The sequence below is a fragment of the Zeugodacus cucurbitae genome, chromosome 5 (genome assembly GCF_028554725.1).
Source record: "Zeugodacus cucurbitae isolate PBARC_wt_2022May chromosome 5, idZeuCucr1.2, whole genome shotgun sequence".
In the NCBI taxonomy this organism is placed as follows: domain Eukaryota; kingdom Metazoa; phylum Arthropoda; class Insecta; order Diptera; family Tephritidae; genus Zeugodacus; species Zeugodacus cucurbitae.
In genome coordinates this window covers 17970151-17992801 of record NC_071670.1, presented here as the reverse complement: position 1 = coordinate 17992801, position 22651 = coordinate 17970151, and the positions used below count along the sequence as shown (strand labels likewise).

The following is a 22651-nucleotide window of genomic DNA, read 5'->3' as shown; positions in this document are numbered from 1 at the left end:
GGGTGTCTCAACAAAATTAAAAAAAAAATATTAGATATATAAATATCTAAATGGCGAGTTATTACACACAATTCTTCGTATTTCTGCACAAATATAGTCTGTCGATACATCCTTTAAAATGCTTTGTCATTTCAAAAATTAGTCTAATAAATAATTTGTTTAACCTTTATACGTATTCTGAACTTCACTCATGAAGTGCGAATCGCGAAATGCTTGATAATCTAGACTAGTTAAATAAAGGGTACTTGCAGCGATTTGTAAATGTCAATAATGAAGCTTATCTATGTAGCGGAAAAGTTTAGTGGCCAATGCTTGCTGGCGTAAGATACGCTTTCTGCATTACTTTTTCAGAGCCATGGAATACAAATGGTGCGACAGACCTCGCGTGGCTGTGGTTCAACACCCGCATGACCGCCACCGCCGCCGCTGCTGCCGCTAAAACGAAAGAACGAACTCCTTCGTCAGTGTTTGTTGGCGCCGCTGGCACCTGGCGATTGTTGCTGCTGTTGTGGTTGTGGTTGTTGTGACTGGTAAGAATATTGCGGTTGTTGTTGGTGGTGCTGTTGGGACATACCCATGTTCACGCTGCCATATGAAGGTCGCTGACCGCTTCCAGCGCCCACTGAACCCGCTGGATGTACACCTGCCGAACCCGTACACGCCACCGACGAGGCACGCGACAACGAGGTGCGTCGCTTGGGTATAACGAAGGGCGGCGGTGGTTGGGGCGTGTACTGTGGTGGCGTTGAACTCGCTGAAATTTGGCGCACAAAATTACGTGCGCCCGTCAGCGCGTTGCTGGCGGCTGAGGACGTTGCCGCCGCTGCCGCTGAGGAATGTACTTGCAATGAGCCAGCGCGTGCCATGGCGCCAGTACGTGGCGGTATGGCGGGCGGTGGACCGGCTGGTGGACCTGCGCGCGTCTTGCCGATTGGCGGTGAGGAGTGCAGACTTTCAGTGGAGGTTTGCGAGGGCACGCGCGGCGGTAACTGTGGTAGGGGGCCAGCTGTGCTGCCGCTGCTGCTCGTGCGACTAACTGGACTGTGGCAGGGCACATGGTGAGTGGGGGGCGTTGTTTGGTGTTGCTGTGGCGATTGATGTGCGTGCTGTTGCAATGGTGAAATGGGTGACACTTGTTGATAGGGTTGTTGCTGTTGGTGTATTGCGCTGCTTATCGCACTCGTTGTTGGCATGGGTGCGGCGGTGATTGTGGCCGGCGAGACGTACGAGGCGTGCGGTAACTTCGCATGCGGCTGCACCGTGGCCGTTGTCACTGTTGGCTTCTGCATTGGCATCGTGTGACGTATGGTGATGGTTGAATTCTTACCAGAGCCCTGTTGTGGTGGTAAATGTGTTGCGGGTAATGATGGCGATTTGTTGTTGGCTGTTGTTGCTGCCGCGGCCGTTTGCTTGGACATCGACGCTTGTGGCGCCATAGCGCGTGGACTTGTAGCACCGCTGCTGCTTGGGTGTGGTTGCTGCTGCTGCTGCTGATGTTGTTGTTGTTGTAATTGCTTTTGCTGTTGTGCGTTCTGTTGTTTTTGCTGTGCGTGTATATCCTGTATTTGTGGTGTGATAACAACGGGATTCTTCTTCTGCTCCTGCCCGGCAGCGACATAAGAGAAAACACACAAGACCGCATAGCAAATCTGGTCAGCCTTTGAGAAGTGAGAAAATTTAGAACATTTTTAATAACGGTACGTTGTATGTATTCAATACATATATTTATTTATTTGAAGAGCGTTGTAATGCTACAGACGCTTTTACATACTAACGCTAGATATCACTTGCATTTCTCTATGAAAATTGAAAATTTCTAAGGCTCAAAATAAGTTTGTAATCCTTTAATTTGGCAATCATTCAATTCAACATTGTTTCTCATTTTTTAATATTTTATGCTTTATTATCTCATTCATCTTAGTTTAAATTGTACATTTTTAGTTGTCGTAACAAATAATGTGGTTAATATGGTAGTGTAAAACACAATAAGATCCCTATATTTTCCGTATCCATTCGTATCCAAAATTATCGAAAATAATATTGGGTAAAAAGACGGACACAAAAATACTCTCATTATAAAAAATAGTCCCAAACCGAATTAATAAACTTCCTTATTCGTGTTCATCGTATAAGAAACTTTCTCTTCCAGACAAGTAGAAGTGGAAGAGGAAGTGGCTGAGTTCTGTATTGCGAAAAACTCCTCCACTCCTTGGAAAATATTTTCAAATCGTTTACTTTTTTCTGGTTTCATTCAGTGGACACTTAAAGTACACAGTCTTGAGGTTTGATTGAATTATTCGCTACAGTATCGGTTATTGTTAACCAATTTTTATAATCAGGAGAGGATAATTTCCACAGTCTCGTCAGGAGCAAAACTATCGAAAGAAGAATTTTCGTGTACTAGTCATTTCTCAAACGCATCTCTACTCCGAATTATAAATTTATTCTAACTCCAAACCAATATTCATAAAGTTCTAATAATTAGTAATAAGAGACCTTATCAATTACTGCATTAACCCCAAGAAAACTACTATACCATATATATACCATAAACGAAATATTGATATTTTAACGTGTTTTCAAGTCAATTTCTTACGAATGTTAATTTTTGTTTGGTCGTTAAGATCTCCATGTCTTATTTGTAATATAAACATGGCTCCTTATAACTTACAAGTAATCACCGGAAGTGTAATATCGTATTAATGTAATTAAAATCGTATGAAAGTCACCACGATACAGTTAATGTCGAAATAATCGATGAAAGCAAAAGCTGACGAATTTCTCAAAACTATCGTTTTCTAAGTTTCCTCGATCGTATTTCAAAAATGGCTTTACCGAATGACTTGAAATTTGTAGGGTGCACTCAGAACGCACTATTATCAATCAAAAACTCACAAAATTGTGTTGTCTACCAATAGTCCAATTTTTGGTATATTAATTTGGTCGTAGACCGTCCCATGCATTTAAGCTTATAGATTAAAACGCGATTTTTTTTTGTTTCCGTTAAGCCAATCAGCTGGAATCATGGAGGAAGTTTGAGCCCATTTTTTCGATGCCGGTATGTTCGGAACTCTGTAACTCATGTTCTGCACAATATTTTTAGCTTAAAATTTATACTAATACTGTCGAAATATATATATCATTTATTGATAATAAACTTAAAGCTCTATGTAATTACTGGACGTAGAGAAAATTTTAAGAAATTTCTAAAAAATAGGCCATTACATGGGATTACCCCCTTAATAGTTAACATATTTAGTGTTTTAATTTATTGCCATGACGGTCAGATTAGAAAAAATAAATAAAAAAAGTGGAAAACTTCAAATTAAAACGTTCCATAGCAGAAATGCAAATGAGTCATCAAACTCTTAAATACTTTCGGAGATATACTATATACAAACTCACATATACAATGTGTATATATACAAAGACGTGTGTGCACAAACACATATCTACAAAATTTCTACAAAGAAACACATTTTTGGCTTTCTTATATCAGTTTTAGTAGCAATTTTGAGTATCATTTATTTTACTATAACTCAATTTTGGTATTTACAAAACCTAGATATAAAACATGCAGATTATTTAAATGATTTCATAAAAATTTTTACAAAATTATTAAGTTCTATTAAATTCACTTTATTATTATATAAATTTTTAAAATATTTTAGTGTAGAAAAACTTATAATACTATTTTGGATTGTTTTTTGTGTTTTTGCTTGGCATAAAAAGACAGCTATGCTCAATATAAATATAATATAGAATTAGTTAAGATTTTTTTGAGTGTATAGATAGTATAATTGTAAATAAAATAACTCGGCACAAAATGAGGCAGCGCTTTTAAATTTTACAAATTGATTTTTAATAATATATATATTGATGTATGCGTTATTTCAAGAGTTGACATAAAATGTGGACCATGGTTGTCTTATACTAGTTGCCTTCTCGATATATCACAGTTTAACCAATTTTCTTGTAATTTAATTACGACTTATTTGTGATGATAAGCGTAGCTGCTATTGCTATTGCTGCTAGTATTTATCATCCTCCGTAGATTCCGACTGCTTAGTAGCTCCTGAAAGCTTAATAGCTTCCATTTGCTCATTTGCTTTCGTCTGTTCGACAGCTTTTGCTTGATCAACAACTTCCATTGGCTCATTAGTTTTCGCTTGCTCAACAGCTTCCAACTGCTCAATAGCTTTTGTCTGCTCAACAGCTTTCGCTTGCTCAACAGCTTCCAACTGCTCAATAGCTTTGGTGTGCTCATCAGTTTCCATCTCCTTAATCGCGTATGTAGACGCAGTTTTCACTTGCGCAATAGCTTTGGTTATAGATATACTCGGGCCAATATCTTCCGTGTATTCAGTAAGCTCCACCGGCTCAGTAACTTTTAACGGCTCGGTAGCTCCGACCGCTTCCATTTCTTCGTCATCCATTTTCATCAGCTTGAAAATCACCATCTGAATAGCTTTATCTTGTTCAGTAGCTTTTGTTTCCTCTTCAATTTCCATCGGCTTGGCAGCATCTGTTAACTTTGTAGCTTTTAGCTGCTCAGCAGCTGTAGTGAGCTCAATAGTTTTTATCTGCTCAATAACTTCCACCAGCTCAAGAGCTTTCTCAGTAGCTTCCACCTGCGTAGTAGCTTTGAAGGGCTCAACGGCTATCGTTTGCTGATCAGCTTCCAACGACTCAGCATCCGTCGATTCAGCAGCTTCCGCCTGCACAGCGCCTACTGTTGGTTGCTCAACTACCACGACATCACCGCCTTGCATTTTACGGATGTGTAGTTCGTAGGCGATCGAGAGTATGCGTGTGAAATAAAATAGCATATGCTCAACTGGCACCTTTTATACCATTGTTGCCATTGTTGTTGTTGTGGTTTTATTCATTTGTTGGTTTTTTTGTTGTATGGCGAAAATATGAAGATATTTACGGATGTGTAGCAAAATTGTATGCAACATATTTTCAAAATAGCGCATTGATTTACATATGTATGTACAAACACATGCATACAAACACACACGCACACAAATCCATATATATTTTCAATATTCATACGGTTTTGTGAAGCGAATTTTGTACAATAACGGTTATGTTTTGAATGTGATGTGATTATGTACGAGTATGGTTAATTGGTGTTTGGTGGTTGTGGTGGTGGTGGTGGTGGTAGTGGTAGTGGTGTTGGTGGCAGTTGTGTGAATATACATAAAAATACATGAAAAGAAGAGAAACAATAAATAATAAACGGTAAAAATAAATTTTTTTTTAATTTTATTGTATATTTAAATTGCATATATATAAACAGTTGTGTTTGAAATATGATATTAAAAGTTTTTTTTTATAATAAATGTATTTAATTCGTTATAAATAAGTAAATAGGAAGTTTATTAACTGAACAGAAGGTCCAATTTCTCATTATATTTGGTTCGAAGAACATTGTGCCCTGATAAGCGAGAGTAAACTGTGAACAATTTGGATTATTTCTAGGTGTGTTCTATTTTGTTCGTGTTTCTAGTGAAGTTGGTTGCGGTTTTATGAATTTACTCGAAATAGTATATATATATGTTATTATTATATACATTATGAATGTTTATTTTACATAAATCATATTTTTTAATCAAACTGTACGACAAAATTGACTTTTTGCTAGGTACTGGATCAAATAAAAAATTTCCAGGAGTTTCAGTCATAAGCTAGCAAATTATGTTCTCCATTTTTTCGAAGTTAGCCTGAAAAATCGAAATATTTGCTTCCGAATTTCACAATTTAGCTTACTGCTAAGGGCATTATTAATTATAGTTTGTAAGTTAAATATGAAAATAATCAACATTTTCTTCTTATTTAAATGGTGTATAACAAGCTTATATGACAGAAGATATAAGCGGTCGAATTTGGATTTTTTTTAAGTATATAAATACGCATATCAGTAGAAAGGGCACATTTACAACTCTACAACATTATGAAAAATTGGACCAAAATTATTTTGGTCTAATTGACTTTAATGAAAATGTGGTTATCAAACAATTTCATACAGCAATTTAAAATAAGGCAATATTTTCTTGGTCACTAGAATAGACGCACCAAAAATAATTATTTTTTCGAATAAAATTAGGTTACTTTAAACCTTTATTTTTAGTGAATGTCAATATTAGACTTATTATGATAAAAAGAAAAATATTTTCAGTAAAGTGTACTGCTTCCTTTGTTTGCAAAAACTTCATATATATGTGTCGTCCTTGAATGATATGTAATTTGGCGAATTCTCACTTCAAGCAAGTATTATTGCTACAATTAATGGTTCTTTATCTTCATATTGCTTTCCTTCTTCATAAACTTTTCATGAAGGCCCAATCCAAACGTTTTCAATTACGTTAAGATCCGGAGAATATGGTGACCAAGTCATGACTCGAAATAAATGACTTAACTAATCGAGCGATAAGAATAGGGGCATTATCTTGTTTAAAAATCCATGGGATAGATCTGCAGAGATCTTTTAACAATAGAAAAACTGACTATAATGTTATTTTGAAGCGTTCACCGTTCATTTTCTGATCAATAAAAATAAAATCAATTGTTCAATAAATCGTGATGGCATCCCGTACCATTACCCACTTTTGATGGCGGCTTAAACACACTTGTTCTATGCGTAAATCATGAAAATAGTATTGAAATCCATCGGGTCCCTTTAAATTAAAATGTTTTTCGTAAGTAAAAACACTGAATACAGATAAAGTACTCATGTATTATTCCACAAATTGAAGTCGTTTTTCTATGCGTAGTGGATTTTTTATCTTTTGGAAAATAAAAATAATGAAAATGCGGCCATTAATGATACCAAAATTCATCGACCACCACCAATTATAATAAACGATGTTAAAGATTTTAATAAATTACATTCTAATAAAAAACCATTTTTTAATAAAGCTGTTGAGTAACGGTGCCTACAAACTAAATACATTTGATCCTACTGACTATCGAATAACAACAAAATTCTTGTCAAACGAAAATATACCTTGGTTTAGCTACGAGAGCAAACACAACAGGCCAATAAAGGTAATGATAAAGAATTTACACCACTCATGTGATACTCAATCCATCTTGAACGATCTTAAAGATCAAGGCTTTAATGTGTTAAATGCAATTAACAAACTTAAGTGGAAGACTAAAGAACCGCTAGATATGTTTTTAGTAGTATTCGATGCAACCGAGGACATTAAGAAAGTTTATCAGATCAAAAGCATTCTTAATACCGTCATCAAGGTTGAGCCTATCAAAGCCTCTAAATTAATTCCTCAGTGCAAAAACTGTCAAGCTTTTGGACATACAAAAAACTTCTGCGGTAAGCCATCGAGATGTGTGAAATGTGGAGGCAAACATCCTACAATTGAATGCACCAAAGCAGAAAAAAATCCCGCCAAATGTTGCAACTGCGGCGATTCTCATCCTGCAAGCTACCGTGGTTGTGTCGTTGCAAAAGAATTGCAAAAAATTAGAGACAAAAAGAATGGTAATACAGTTGAGGAGAATGTCAATGCTCAGGCGAAAAACTCCGTTGCGGACAAAGGAAGGAATGAAGTAAGACCCCTCCCATCAACTTCTAAACTTATATTTGCGCAAATGGCTAAGCAAGGTCAGACAAATACAGTTCAAACAAGTAAGGAAGGGCTAAGTTCGGTTGTAACGAACATTTTATACTCTCGCAATTTATTTATTTAACTTAATTAATATTATATAAAACACAATTTGACCCACATATTCGTCATATATATTATATAAAGTCCATTGAAAGTTGGAAACCCTAATATTAGGTTAGAAGCACCGAGGTTCTCATGTTCGATATATGGGGCATTGAAAACATATGGTCCGATTTGGCGATTTTTAGAATGGGGCTGCAACACTAAAAAAAATTGTAAACATTGTAAACAGCATATTATACTTAAAATACGTTCCATTTCTTTGGAAAGTATTAGAAGTTGTTATGATACCTAAGCCGGGTAAACCACTACATGATGTCACATCTTACAGGCCAATACGCTGCTGCCAGCTCTATCGAAAGTCTTCGAGAACGTTCTCATAAAGAGGCTCAAATCAATAATAGATCGAAAACACCTTATACCAGTACATCAGTTCGGCTTTAGTGATCATGATTCAACAATTGACCAGGTACACCGAATCGTTAATTTCGTTTAAAATGCTATGGATAAAAAGAACGTTTGTTCTGCGGCCTTCTTAGACGTGTCTCAGGCTTTTGATAGAGTTTGGCATTCGGGTCTCCTGCTGAAACTGAAATGCATGTTACCCAAACAATATTGCGAAATAATTGCTTCCTACCTAAAAGACAGATACTTTCGCATAAAGCAAGAGGATGCATACTCAAACTTACAACCGATAGAAGCGGGTGCTCCACAGGGAAGCGTGTTGGGGCCAATACTTTACTTGCTTTTTACAAGTGATATCCCCACTGACTCAAGTTACGTGACAGCAACACAGCCTTGTTAGCAGCAGGAGAGTCAACCTCAATATCTACCCTTCGAGTGCAAACAGCAGTCAATGCAATTACTAAATGGGCTTCCAAGTGGCGCATTAAATTAAACGATTCCAAATCAATGCACGTAGACTTTACTTAAAAAAAAAAAACAATCATACCATCCCATTTATATAAATGGTACCCCTATACCACATCACAATAATGCTAAGTACCTAGGAATCACCCTAGATGCAAAGCTTCGCTGGAAAGAGCATGTCAAGAAAAAAAGGTGCGAGCTTGATTTAAAATTTGCTAAGTTTTACCATCTGGTCGGTAGGAGATCCACGCTTTCAATCGCAAACAAGTTGTTTATGTATAATCAAGTACTAAAGCCATTTGGGCCAGCTCAACTCAACTCTGCTGACCTTCACCGTGATCTTGGTGTGAATTCAGTAGTGAACGAAATAACCAAACTTACAAGGACTCACGAAATGAGGCTTATACAGCATGTAAATGAAGAGGCATCCAGACTCATCGGTACTGCTGAACGAGAAAACCGACTGAAACGTAAGAGGCCTTCAGACTTAGCAAGGCAACTGTAGCAGCAAATGAATTTTTCTAACATTTAGTTTTTAATTATTATTTTTAAGTTATTAGAATTGAATTGTTGTTAGTATGTAATCATTGTATACTAGGTACAATTGTAAAAAAAAAAAAAAAATTTAGACGCTAAAGATGTTGTGCATTTCCGATTGTATGTCGAACGCTTGAAAAATTTGTGTCCACCTAACTGTAACTGTAACTGCGGTAAAGTTGTTTCATATTCCTCTGGTTATTTTAAACATCTATCAACAGTTCTGGGACGGCACTTTATTTGTTTGGCAATATTTCGATTTCAATAGTCCTTGTGATTGAAATTATGCTTGCACAAGCCAAGCAACTATGAGCAGTTTTTTATCAAACATGGTTTGAACTTTCATAAGAAAAAGATTTTGCTCAACTAAAACATACTTGGTAGTGAATATGACGGAAAAAATTCAGGAAAAAATTGGTGCGTCTAACCTATGACCAGCAGTGTATATATAATACCATTGAATTAAGAAGCAAATTTAGATTGTTATGATAATTAATATTAGTTTTTTTAATAATCCATTTTACGAACTTCCAAGCGAAATACACGTTTTTTACTTATGACTCAATCTCTCGGTAAAAGTAAACTTGGTTCAATACCCATCCGAGTTTTGTACAATGTAATGATTAGCCAGCCTTCTTTCTACACAACCCTTTCGTACCCGAAAAAATAAATTAAAATGATTGGAGATATTTATAAATTAAGATTAAGAGAGAGATTAGAGGCACGTCTTAAGCCCTATATATTATGATATACTTCTACTTCTATTTATTAGATTAAGCACTCATCGATGCTTATGTCTTTTCGAAATCATTACTTTTACAAGTATATGTATGGGATCTATTAATTAAGCTCGAATGTGTGAAAACTTTTTTATAAACCCCATTGAAATTTTTTCCTTGTCTTCATAGGCGTTATCCGCATTGCTTTATCTACATCTACTACAAACTTTTCTCATATGTATACTAAGTACAGTTGAATATTCATATACTGCGCTTTACTTTATTCGTATATTATGTTTTACTGTAAGAAATTATTGCATTCAGTGATTTGGTTTTTATGCTCAAAATACAAAATATATGTATATATATACATATGTTATATGTGTACGAAAAAGTGATATGCTATGGATTGTATTAATTACAAATGTTTTATGTTGTTACAAATTAACGAATTTTATATTATACAACTTATTGCAAAGCGCAGTAAGCCATAAGCTGATAAATGAACTAACTTAAAGGCTTTAAGTATTATACAAACTTATGCTAGTCATTAATGTCATACAAATTTCATACTTACCAATTTAGATTTATATCTTCGTTGAATAAGGTGCCGTGTTTTAGGATCTGCAATGGAGAATTTCAATTCTTAGTTTAGTCTTGAATTGTTACAGCATTAGAGTTTAAAAAATGAAAATCTTGTCGCTATGTTTTACAAAAGTATAAAATCAGAATGAACAGTTAACATGGATGCAATATCTTTATAAAAAATAAATATTAATATTTAAACATGTTTTGCTTAAAGTCATTTTGAATACACAGAGGCTTGTGGTCAACATTTCTTTAACAAACAACTATGGAAAATACAATTAATTGTTCCCCATTTAAAACCTGATAGCGCAGATCAAGCTGCTTTCTTTCTTTTTAATAAGTACTTAATCTTAATAGATTTAAGAAATTTAAGATTTTTATGAGAATATAATGAATGCATATAATTTTTTTGTTGTAAAAAAATGATATTAAAATATAAAATTTTTTATCAGTCCAATAGCAACGCAAAAATTTCGGAGTTAGTCAGGTTAGAGACCTGGCCTATAGTGGTTGACCAACCCTTTGTTATACCAAGGCACAAACGCTTTGATAAAACAAGTAAGGGAGGGCTAAGTTCGGGTGTAACCGAACATTTATACACTCGCAATTTATTTATTTAACTTTATTAATATAATACACAATTTAACCCACATATTCGTCATATATATTATATAAAGTCCATTGAAAGTTGGAAACCCAAATATTAGGTTAGAAGCACCGAGGTCCTAATGTTCGATATATGGGGCCTTGAAAACCTATGGCCCCATCGGCCATTTTTAGAATGGGGCTGCCACACTATAAACGTAGTATTTGTGCAAAGTTCTGCATCGATATCTTCACTAGTGCTTACTTTATATATTGTAAAGTAAACGATTCAGATCGTCTTCAAAGTTCTGGTATATAGGAAGTAGGCGTGGTTGTAAAGCGATTTGGCCTATTTTCACAACATATCATTGGGATGTAAGGAAACTATTACAAACCAAGTTTCATTGAAATCGGTCGAGTAGTTCCTGAGATAAGTGGGCGATGCCACGCCCATTTTCCATTTTGTAAAAAAACCTGAGTGTACCAAAAACTTAGTAGGGGGCGGGGCCACGCTTACTTCCCCAAAAAAATTACATCCACATATGCCCCTTCATAGTGCGATCCTTCATACCAAATTTTACTTCCATAGCTTTATTTATAGCTTAGTTATGGCACTTTAAGTGTTTTCGGTTTTCGCCATTTCGTGGGCGTGGCAGTGGTCCGATTACGCCCATTTTCGAACTTAACCTTCTTATGGTGCCAAGAAATACGTCTTCCAAGTTTCATTAAGATATCTCAATTTTTACTCAAGTTACAGCTTGCACGGACGGACAGAAAGACATCCGGATTTGAACTTTACTCGTCACCCTGATCACTTTGGTATATATAACCCTATATCTAACTCGTTTAGTTTTAGGACTTACAACCAACCGTTATGTGGACAAAACTATAATACTCTCGTAGCAACTTTGTTGCGAGAGTATAACAAATAGTGTTTCAGTTGCATTTATGCAAATTTGCTATCAGTTCCAAAATTACAATGAAGGAACCAATGCAGCATAACTTAAATTTTTATTTTGGGATTGTTAGAAAAATATTTACTCTCACCCCTATTCTGTGCACTTGATAAAAAATTGTTATTGTTTTGAAATTTTCTCATGAAATCATTTTGGTATTCTGTGACAATCTTGATAAAATACAAAGCTTCAGTACGCAGAGCTTTTCGCCACACGTGTGATGAACAATATATTGTAAACTGAAACAAGATGCACAATCAAGTATATTATTTGAAATACCACTGTCAAGACTCATGAACATTTGACCTCTTAACAATTTATCAAGAAATAGCTTTTTGTTTAAGACGCAGAATACGAAATGCCAATATTGATAAATTAGAAATATGTTGATTTAGAATAGAGATGATATATTTAAATATAAACAAGTATATTATTTTACTATAATTAATTAAATAATGATTTTCCTATATATAGGGTGCTTGGAGTAAATAAACAATTCATTACTTAGACATATTTCGGAAACCTTAATTTAGTGTAATTCTAAAATATTCTATAACCACTTTACATTAAAACAACGCGCTGAATAATTGATGATTTATATTGAAAATAGTCGTTCAGTTGGATTAATTAAATGTATAAATCGTCGAGTAGATTTCAAACTCTCTGAACGCGTTATAGCCTTTTCACACTGCCAAATTAATTGAATACATTAAGCTTATAATTCAATAATTAATTTGCCCTTCGCACAGGCCAGTACTCGATTAACGATCAGCTGTTATACATTTTAGATGGTAGGTTTCATCAGTTGATTGCTATTTTATCAATAGCCATAAACAAAAGTTCCAGCGTGGACAACTACCTGTAGAGTTGCACTCCAGTTTCAACTCGATTTGTATTCGATTAAAAATCAATGTAGAAAAATAAGTGTTTTCTTTTGTATTGTAAATCGATCTAAATTAGTTTTAGTCGAGCAAAGGCCGGATAATTGATCAATTAACGCCAGTGCGAAAAGGCTATTAGTTAACAAAGCTGATGTTTTTGAGGGACCAAAACTCCATTCAAGATCTATGAAACGCCATTGCATGACTAAAGAGTGATTATTTATTCAGAGTTTGTGCCAAAACAATCATCGCGTCATATTTTTCAAACAAAATGAAACTGACTATGGATTTCGACTTGATAGATTATTGTTCATTTTGACTATGAGAAAATGATTTGAAAAAGATCCTCACGATTATTGGTATCAATAAGACGATATGCTCGAAAAAGCGTTAGGAAATTGTACGAAAAGAACTAACTGTTTCCAATAAATTTGGTTACCTGATTAATATTTCATTCGATAAAATATTCCAAAGAAATTGTAAACTATTAAATTAAATTAAAATTTCTCAAATATATGTATATATATTTTTTGTTTTTTGGTACAAAATTATGCAATGTTTATGATTCGATGATGATGCAAATTGTTTGCAATGTCCAAAAAATATATTTGAATATATAATTTAAATATTCAACACTTTAGTTTATAATTTAAGGCTTTTCAAATATACTTACTGTATTCTTCCAGCACGAAAATGCCGCCCATCTGCGTGAAGCACTTTCGTATGTGATCCAGACGCACGAAAAACTGCAATAACGGTAACAATATATTTTAAATAATTTACATTGTTATCAAATATACTAAAACAAATATGTTCAAATAAAAGATTTTAATAGCACTTTATTGAATTATTACTTATTTATTGATTAAACAATTTGTTATGTGTGTGTGTATAATTTTGTGTATTATATTCGTTTGAGAACAGGACATGCATTTTGTTGGCTATATATTAGAGTTACTGCTACCAAAAAAAAAAATGTTTCAACAAAAATCAAAAATTATGTATTTAACGTTTCTTTTTAGTGAGCTATGCGCACTCCAGCTTTACAAAAACAAAATTAAGCTTTGCACACTAATTTACTTATAAGCATTGCAATTCGCTGCTAATGCATCAACAAACGCATACGAAGCTAAGCACGTACTTATAGAGCGGCGCAGCGACTATGTAAATTCTAGTTTACAGTACATAGAAAATATATAAAAAGCCATGGCATAGACGGATAGTAAAAGCAAAAGAGGAGGCAAAATAAAAAGCGCAAGTAAACGAAAGCTTAAAGCAAAGCAACAGGCCAATATTAACAAATCAAGAAATTTAATTTATAAAATCATATTTTTTGGGCAAAACACTATGTACTTGTATGCTATACGCCATTTATTTATGACTTGCGGTATAGCGGCGAAGTAAGTACGCGCACAAGTAATCACTAAAACAGTGCATGAGCAAAGCGTTTTTTTGTAAATATTTATGTACGAGTATGTATGTTTTTAGCCTAGTGATATATAAAAAGTCAAATTGGTATGGGAATAAAACAATAAGTTAGCAAAACTAAAAAATAAAATTAATTAGAAAATATTACAAACTAAAACTATAAAAAATATTTTAAAAACAAATATAGAAAAATATAAAAAAAATGCTATGATCATTTCATATCTCAAATGCTTATTATCACATTAAGTATATTGAACATAAAGAAAACGCAAGCTAAGGTTAATAAATCACAACGAAAAACTGTATATGATTATTTGTTGGATTTCATTGTTTTTGTTTTTTCATAGTACGGGTATAATTTAATTCTAATTAGCACTTGTGAGATGGTCTAAAATCAAAAATATACCAAGAAATTATATTAAGCTATTGGGAAAGCTATTACTGTATATTTCGTGGCGACTAGGGCTAACAACGAAAAATAAAAACAAATTTAACAACAAACAGTTTAAGTCGTTTTCAGCATTTATGCTGCTTATTTATTTTGTTGTTGTAATTTTTTTGTTATACTTAACTACTTATGTTATGTTATACTGCATTTGAGTGAGAAAAATAGGCAGCCAGCGATAAGCGTAGCATACTAGAGGGCGTGGGAAGTGATTGCATGGTGAGCCTACAAGGCAGTGAGTGTGTAATTATGCAAATAAACGTACAAGCGACAATTGAAAGCTTATTTGGTTTTTAATAATACTGAGTGAATATAATTTTTACGCATTTTCGAGTGGAATATATTAATATGTATATCGAAAAATTACTCTAATTTCTTTATAATCAAAAAGTTTCTAATTTTATATCAATAAATTTAATTTAATTTGATAATTTTTAATCATTGCTTCCTTACATTCAAATTAGTTTAATATATTAAGATTATAATTAAGAAACCAGTTTTTGACATTCGCACTGGCGGGTACTCGATTAACGATCAGTTGTTACACATTATTGTTTTAGCTGTTTAAAAGAAGTTGGTAAGTTTCATCAGCTGATTGCTATTTTATCAAAAAACCACATCCAAATTTTCAGCGTGGACAACAACCCACTGAGTGGCATTCTATTTTCAACTCGATTTGTAGTCGATTAAAAATTAATGTCGTAAAATTTTGTATGGTAAATCGATATACAATAATTTAGCGCTTTAATCGAGCAAAGGCTGATTAATTGAATAATTAACTCCAGTGCAAAAAAGCTATAACAGTTGTAAGTACATACAGAAAATTAACAATTTAAAATACTACAAGAGCAATACTTAATTTGACTATTTTTTTCAATTTTCATTTTTTTTAGAAACTGTAGAGAAGGATTCTAAACTGGTTTGTTTCGATTACTGTAGTGTTAAACATTTACAGGACATGTACCAAAATGTATGAAAATGTAAGTCTAGTGTCTACTTAACATTTCTGAAGGCAATAATGCTAGAGACCAAATTGTGACAGGCAACTTTAAACAATCATAGTAAATCTTTTCGTAAATGAGATCACGAAACAATTAGTGAAAAGCACATGAAATGTAAAGGGTCTTTCACAAATTCTAATTTTGTTTTAATTTTTTACTTATTATAAATATATAACGATATCGCGACACCAAAACACATTTTATAAAAATAAAAATTATTAAATCTTTGTAAAAAACATTCAATTGTATAGATGTCATTATTTAAAAAATGTTAACTTTAACAATTGTCGCCTATTGTCTGTATAGACACTTTAAATTGCACCGCTGAATGTGATCATACTATAAAGGTTGTCGTAGATAGGATGAGGTGGATGCTATTGTTTAAGCTCAAGTGGTTCAATTACTATAACATTTTATGAGGTGATAGTAATTCAACGAACGCTATAGAAATTAATATTATCATTGAACTATTTTTCACGCGCTATACGTATGTAAATAAATATAATTTCAACAGCTTATTTTTTAACTAATTAACTCGGCATGCGACAATAAATCTGTGTCTGTTAATGTGTTGGCCAATAATAATTTGTAAAAATTATATAACTAACAATTCGAATAGTTGGTAATTGAAAAAAAGTTTAAATTAAATATGCTACTCATATGAGGAAAAATAGTGTATAGCTTTAGAGTAGAGTTATACAATTTAGTGGAGTGATAGATCGTTCGTTTTTAGTAATGCAAACTATATATGTATTTTTTTTTTTGATTTTTATCATCACACAAGTTTTTTTTTTATCAACTATGCAAAAAAGTAAAACGCACTTTTACTAATAACTTTTCAAACGTTTAAAATAATGCAATTTTTTATTTCAACTACAAGCTACTTGTTAAAAACTTTCTAAACGAACTAAATACACAAGCACACAATTGAAAATCATAACACACGTTCTGTTTTCTATTTTTTGTTTAAATAATTTTCCCTTATTTAAAATGTTTTGTTTTTTTTTTTGTAATAATTAATATGGTATGCTAATTATTTACTATTAACGAATTCCAACTTAGTTTCAGTATTAAAATATGTGTATGTATATAACGCAATATATTTGTAAGAAATTAATTGAAATTTCATAACTTAAATTGCTAAAGATAGATTTTTTTATGTACGCTTTCAGTGTGTTCAATGTTCCATTACATAAAAATGCTAAATGATATTTCCACCGAGCGATTAAAACTACTAAATACAGAAATGCTACCGTTTCTCTATTAATGTTTTTATATCAATCATTGAGAATTTTGATGGTTTCTGTCTCAAAATAGAAAGTTGCAATAATTAGCTTTAGTATTTTGTTCTCTTGCTCAAGTCTTTGGCAAGAGAGTAACAGATATAAGGAAACAATTACATTGATCAACGACTATTTCCATGTTAAACGGAAAATACCTTGTTACAGAGAAGAACTAAATATCTTTGTTAAAGACAAATGGGGAGTTTTGGGTCAGTACTAGTTAGAATTTTGAAAAAATCTATTTTCGATTGTCATTGCATTTTCGTAACACATAATTGTAACGACGCGTCAGAGCATTTGAAAGTGGTAGATCCGCTTTTTTTCTCAAAACTGGGTTTTGAAAGTCGGTGACTAAGATTTCTCGGAAATAGCTGAACCGTTTATTATTACCGTCAAACATTTTTTTTTAACAATTTAAGGCCAAAATTAAGGCAAAAATCTATTTTTTGTTTGAAAAGCCGTCATTTGGCAAATAAATTGTTTTACGTATTCCTTCGATTAAAATTATATGTTACTTCAACGAAATCCGTTTAATTTTTTACAATATCAGATGATCTACTTCAGAGATATAGTGGGCACCGCAAAACGCCTTTTTTGGGAGTAGTGCCTGGAGATATGCTGTATCAGCTTCAAAAACTATTATTTTTACAAATAAAAAAATATTCCATACACTGCAAAGTTACAATAAAATGTGTACAAATTCTTAGTAGTTGGCCTAAAATGATGAGTAAATAGGAAAGGAATATATAATCTAAAATTATGAAACCCAATATTTAGATATTTAAAAAAAAATATCTGTGTTAAAAACTGCCGAAAGCCAATAAAAATAATAAACAAAAGTAATAATTAAACAAATTGTAATAACCCTTTCGCACAGCCAAATTCATTTAATACATTAAGAATATTAATATTATACTAAAAATATGAGAGAAACTAGGTGTTGGCCTTCGCACTGCCGGCTGCTGGATTTTTGCTATTCATAATAAGCTGGTAGGTTTCATCAGGTTATTGCTATTTGATCAATAAACACAGCCAATTTTACAGTGTGGACAACAACTCGCAGAGCTGCATTCCATTTTCAACTCAATTTGCATACGATTAAAAATTAAAGTAGTGAAATAAGATTCTTCTTTTGTATAGTAAATCGATCTAAATCAGCACTTTAATCGAGCAAAGGCCAGTTAATTGATCCATTAACTCCTGTGCGAAAAGACTACAAATACACTGCTGAAAATGTTAATGTTAAAAAACTGTATTCATTATTTATATATTTTCAATTAATTTATTGCAAATACAATAGTCTGAACCATAAAGTAGTAAAGTTTAATTCACAATCCAAACTCGGTGAAAATATCGCTTGAATGTTTTGATCTTTAATATAAATTATTATATTTAATACAAATTGAACATATAAATGAATGCGAAAGTAAAGGTGATGGGAAAGTATTTTTAAGAGCGTGATTATCAGTATTTTATGTTCAAGTGTATTTCATTCGCCAAGCTCCCACTAGTTGTGCGGCCTTTACTTTACTGATCAGCTGTCAAATCAGATTTTGACATATGGCATATTGTATTGGATTTATAACAGGAAATGAGGAATCAAATTAGTTTTGGACTCTACTGTATTGGATTTATAACAGAAAATCGTGGTTTATATGACGATGTGAAACAATAGTTTCATTACAAAGCATTTTATAATTTAATCATGTTAGTAATAAGAAAAAAAAAAGAAAAATGTGGAGCAAAAAATATGTTACAAATTTCAACAACTTGCAAATGACTTTTCAGTTAGTTAAGTTTTTATTGCATTTGGCGAATAGAATACTAGATGTAGAATTGAAAACTCAAAAACTAAAAAAATTTAGCAAATCAGAAACTTTTAGCTACTAACTAACTATAAATAAAATTTCTATATATAATAATTTCTATATAATAGTTTTTCAGTATTTGCAGCAGTTTGGTGTTTCGAGTCTTTCCTTTTCACGTATATGTAGTTTGAAAAGTTGAGAGAACAAATAAATGTGTACGAAATAAAGAACATAACTCAATTGATTTCATATAACAATTAATAAAAAGCATTGAGCTAGTAGTTCTGCCGACGTTCTAAAATATTAACTATTTATCTATTTGTATTAGAACACAACTTAAAAATGCGTACATTACTTTTTTTTGAAAATTGTAGTGAAGAACATATATTTATCAAGCGTGTTGTCAATGAGTGAGCGTGTGTTGAAGACAGTTGGGCTTCAACAACTTGTTTACGAGTAGTCTATTTTTGGTGACAGTGAATTTTAGGTTTACTAAATGAAAAATTTAAATAAACTAATTCAAACAAATGGCTTATAGGTATTTAAATATTTATATACGAGTAAATAAAGACTACTTTTTCATTCGAAAACGAAAATAAAAATTGTATTTTTGTACGAGTTATGTTGCTTGGTTTTTGTTTAATAGTCTTATTTTTTAATTATTTAAAATTAACTTCACTTATATTTTTTTTTTTTTTTGTTTTTGGTTTTTAGGAAAATAAAATAATAACATTTTCAGTACCTCGAAATCCTTTTAGAATTGCAAGATTTGTTTGTTTGTTTTAGTTTTGAGCATTGAATGTTTCAGATAATTCACCAATCGAACGAATTCGAATACGAATACGAATACGTAGTAACGAGTAGTATCGAGTTAATCCAAAAGGAAGAGCGGCAGCGATCCGCAAGATATTAAAAAAATGAACAATGGTTATAAACAATAAAAAATTTAAGTAAATAATTAGTTGGCTTAGAGCTTTTTTAACAATTTTTTTCTACAAAATTTGCTATAATTTTTTTTTTACTAATTTTCTAAACTGGTTTGCGAATTTTAAAAAATATGGTTAGTGCTTGTACGAAAACTCAACACTAGCGAAAAGTAAAAAAAAAACAAAATCAGTAATTTCGAAAAAAGCGCGTTAAGTAAAGTATAGTAAAAGAACAGAAAAATATGTTAAGAAAATATATAAAAATGTACAAATGGGCATAATAATTATTGAAATTTAAACCTAACACTCCTAATTAAATGCCTTAGAAAATAATAAAGCAAAAACTTAATTGCAAATTATAAAAAAGAAATGTTTGATTAGTTAGAAACGAAGCTGACGTAAAAAAAAGCGTATGTAGTACACAAGGACCATCTCAAAAGTTACCAATTTAGAGAAAATTCACAATTGCTGTGTTTATTTTATTTTTTAAGTATTACAACAAACATACATATGTACTGTTATTTGAGCCATATGCAATATTGGCTGCGAGCATTTAATTCAAAACAAAAAATTATACATCGATTATGCATATAAGACTAAAATCGAAAATTAAGCATTTAAATATTTTTTTAGAAAGTAAATTTTAATGAGTATTAAAATGTGATGGAATTAAAAAAATGTATTTTTTATTTTATTTATAAAAAATATTTACATGAGGACGTAAGGGTTTAAATGAGTGACAATTAAGTAACAAAGAAAAACTAGCTCAAGTACATATTAGTAAATATTGTTTATTCGATTGTTGAATGCATTTAAAGACGAAAGAATATCAAAATTCGAATTTTATGCGACTTTCATTAATAATGAGCTCTCTTTTTTATTCTACATAATATTCTAACGTAAAGTTAGCCGTAAATAGCTTCAAATAATTCCAATAGTTAAAAAAAAAAGATTTTTCAGAAAATTGATTTTTGTTTTTATTTTTCTTAACCCATTCAAGCCCATTCAAGGCGATCCGGATGTGTTAGGAGCGCGAAATTTAAGAAAGTTTTTTCAATTGAGATTAGAAACAAGGGCACAAGTAACTGCGTTGAAATTGAAAAGAGAACTGACTTGATTTTTAAAACGAATCGCTTGCAGTGCTGTATTCTAATAAATGGTAGACTTAAATTCTGATTCGTAGAAGTATGCTGCTCTCAGCCAGCGCTTAAAGTTTGAATGCGGTGCGTTACATATATGTCACAGTGGGCTTGAATGGGTTAACGGCTTGAGTAACTTTTTCTGTTCACCACACTAACTGTAAAAAAGATGAAAGATCTGTGGCGGTATTTTAAAATAGCGTAAATAAACTTTGGGTTTGTCTTAAGAAATTATAATACTGAAAAATCTCAACATTCGAATTATATATTTAATTCTAAGCCATATTTGAAATTCAAATATTATGTTTTAAAATCGCGCAGAAATGTATCATAAAAACTCATATTTTTATTATTAACTTAAGTTGACTTAAGCTATTTTCACATATTGCCACGTATTTGCAACACATTTTGACGTGACATCTTGTTGGTTCAAAATTTAAGAAATTATAAATCTCAAAAAAAAAATAATAAAATACAAACAACAAATAAAGTATAAAAATTGATTTGAGTTTAAAGAATTCAAAGTATTATTCAAATCCTTAAAAAACGAGAAAATCGAAACCAGTAGTAGTTAGTAATTTACGCAACTATTGACATAATGAGAGTAAAATAAAAGTGTTATTAAAAATTTTCAAATAGAGAGATAGAGAATAAGAAATACAAAGTTAAATAGTGGCACAATAGTTAGAGATAGCGAAAATATGTACTTTTACACGTTTATATATAGTAATTTATATTGGAATAAAAATATTTGATTGTATTTAAAAGCCCTAAAAATTAATTTTCACAACGCTATTTGGGGTATTTGAATTTTTTTATTCCTAAAATATTATTTTTTAATTTTTACCGTATATTTTTACATTGCGTTCATCAATTATATTCATGTATATATAGTGAAAACAAAAATATAAATCAAATGATAACAATAATATTTATGAATGGTGTTAATATTGAATAGCAAATATTATATTATAGCTGTTAGTAAATAAAATTTGTAATTAATAAATATGAATTAGTATTTGGCATTCAATACATTCACTAGCAATCTATAATTAATTTATTTTTATTTTTTGCTTTGCAATAATATTGTTTTTTTAAGAATATAAGACAGGAATTATTAAAACTAATAAGTGGATCTTATGGATTTTCTTATGTGCTCCTATAAGTGAAGTATTTTCAGAAAAAAAAACAATGATTGTTAGTTTAATGTTGAATTATTACAAGCTACGTACAAGAATTGTTTATGAAAAATTATAAACAAGAAAAAAAAAATATTAATTAGTAAGTGGAAATTTCATATTGACATCTCTATTAACTTTTCAAATGAAGACCAATGAACTATTGAGTTCATCTTTGCATTTTTACTGAATTTAATAAATATGCTAACGTAAACGTTTTAGTCTTACGGACAGCAGTCGGTCGTATATAATATTAATTGGTTTGATTACTATCATGTTGATTAATTAACTCGTGAACTTGATACAATATCTTCTATGCGATTTACAATGCATTTCATACAAAATTCAGCAATATTGCAAATTTATAATTTTAACTGGACTGATCTAATTCTTGATTGCATATTCTAGCTATTTTACTTGAGGCTTCTCTTAGCCTTACAGTACATAGGACGGAATGTGCCCAAAGCTGCCATCAGACTCAGAGAAGCTGGTTTTTAGAGGACTACGTGACTGGGCACTCAAGAACCTTCACAAACTTCGACTTCATTCTAAGATTATTGGACTATCAGCATGTCGCCGAGCCTAGCCTTGGCAAGAACTTCACTACTCTTAT

The 22651-nt window shown here is 31.9% G+C and overlaps 1 protein-coding gene across 7 annotated transcripts in view; it reads right to left on the bottom strand.

Annotated features, from left to right (window-relative positions):
- Positions 1-329: 329 nt before the first annotated feature.
- The window catches only part of LOC105218090 (MAP kinase-activating death domain protein), a 76452-nt gene continuing 54130 nt past the window's right edge, over positions 330-22651 (bottom strand). For 5 of the 7 annotated variants that reach the window (XM_054230647.1, XM_054230646.1, XM_054230644.1 and 2 more), the window contains 3 exons: positions 13504-13576; positions 10398-10444; positions 331-1658 (listed from right to left, as the gene is read on the bottom strand). In XM_054230647.1, coding sequence (XP_054086622.1) covers positions 462-1658; positions 10398-10444; positions 13504-13576 — 1317 coding nt within the window. In that variant the 3' untranslated portion in view covers positions 331-461. Of the gene's footprint in view, positions 1659-10397; positions 10445-13503; positions 13577-22651 lie in introns of all 7 variants that reach the window. The other 2 variants (XM_029043951.2, XM_029043953.2) reach the window with 1 other exon arrangement.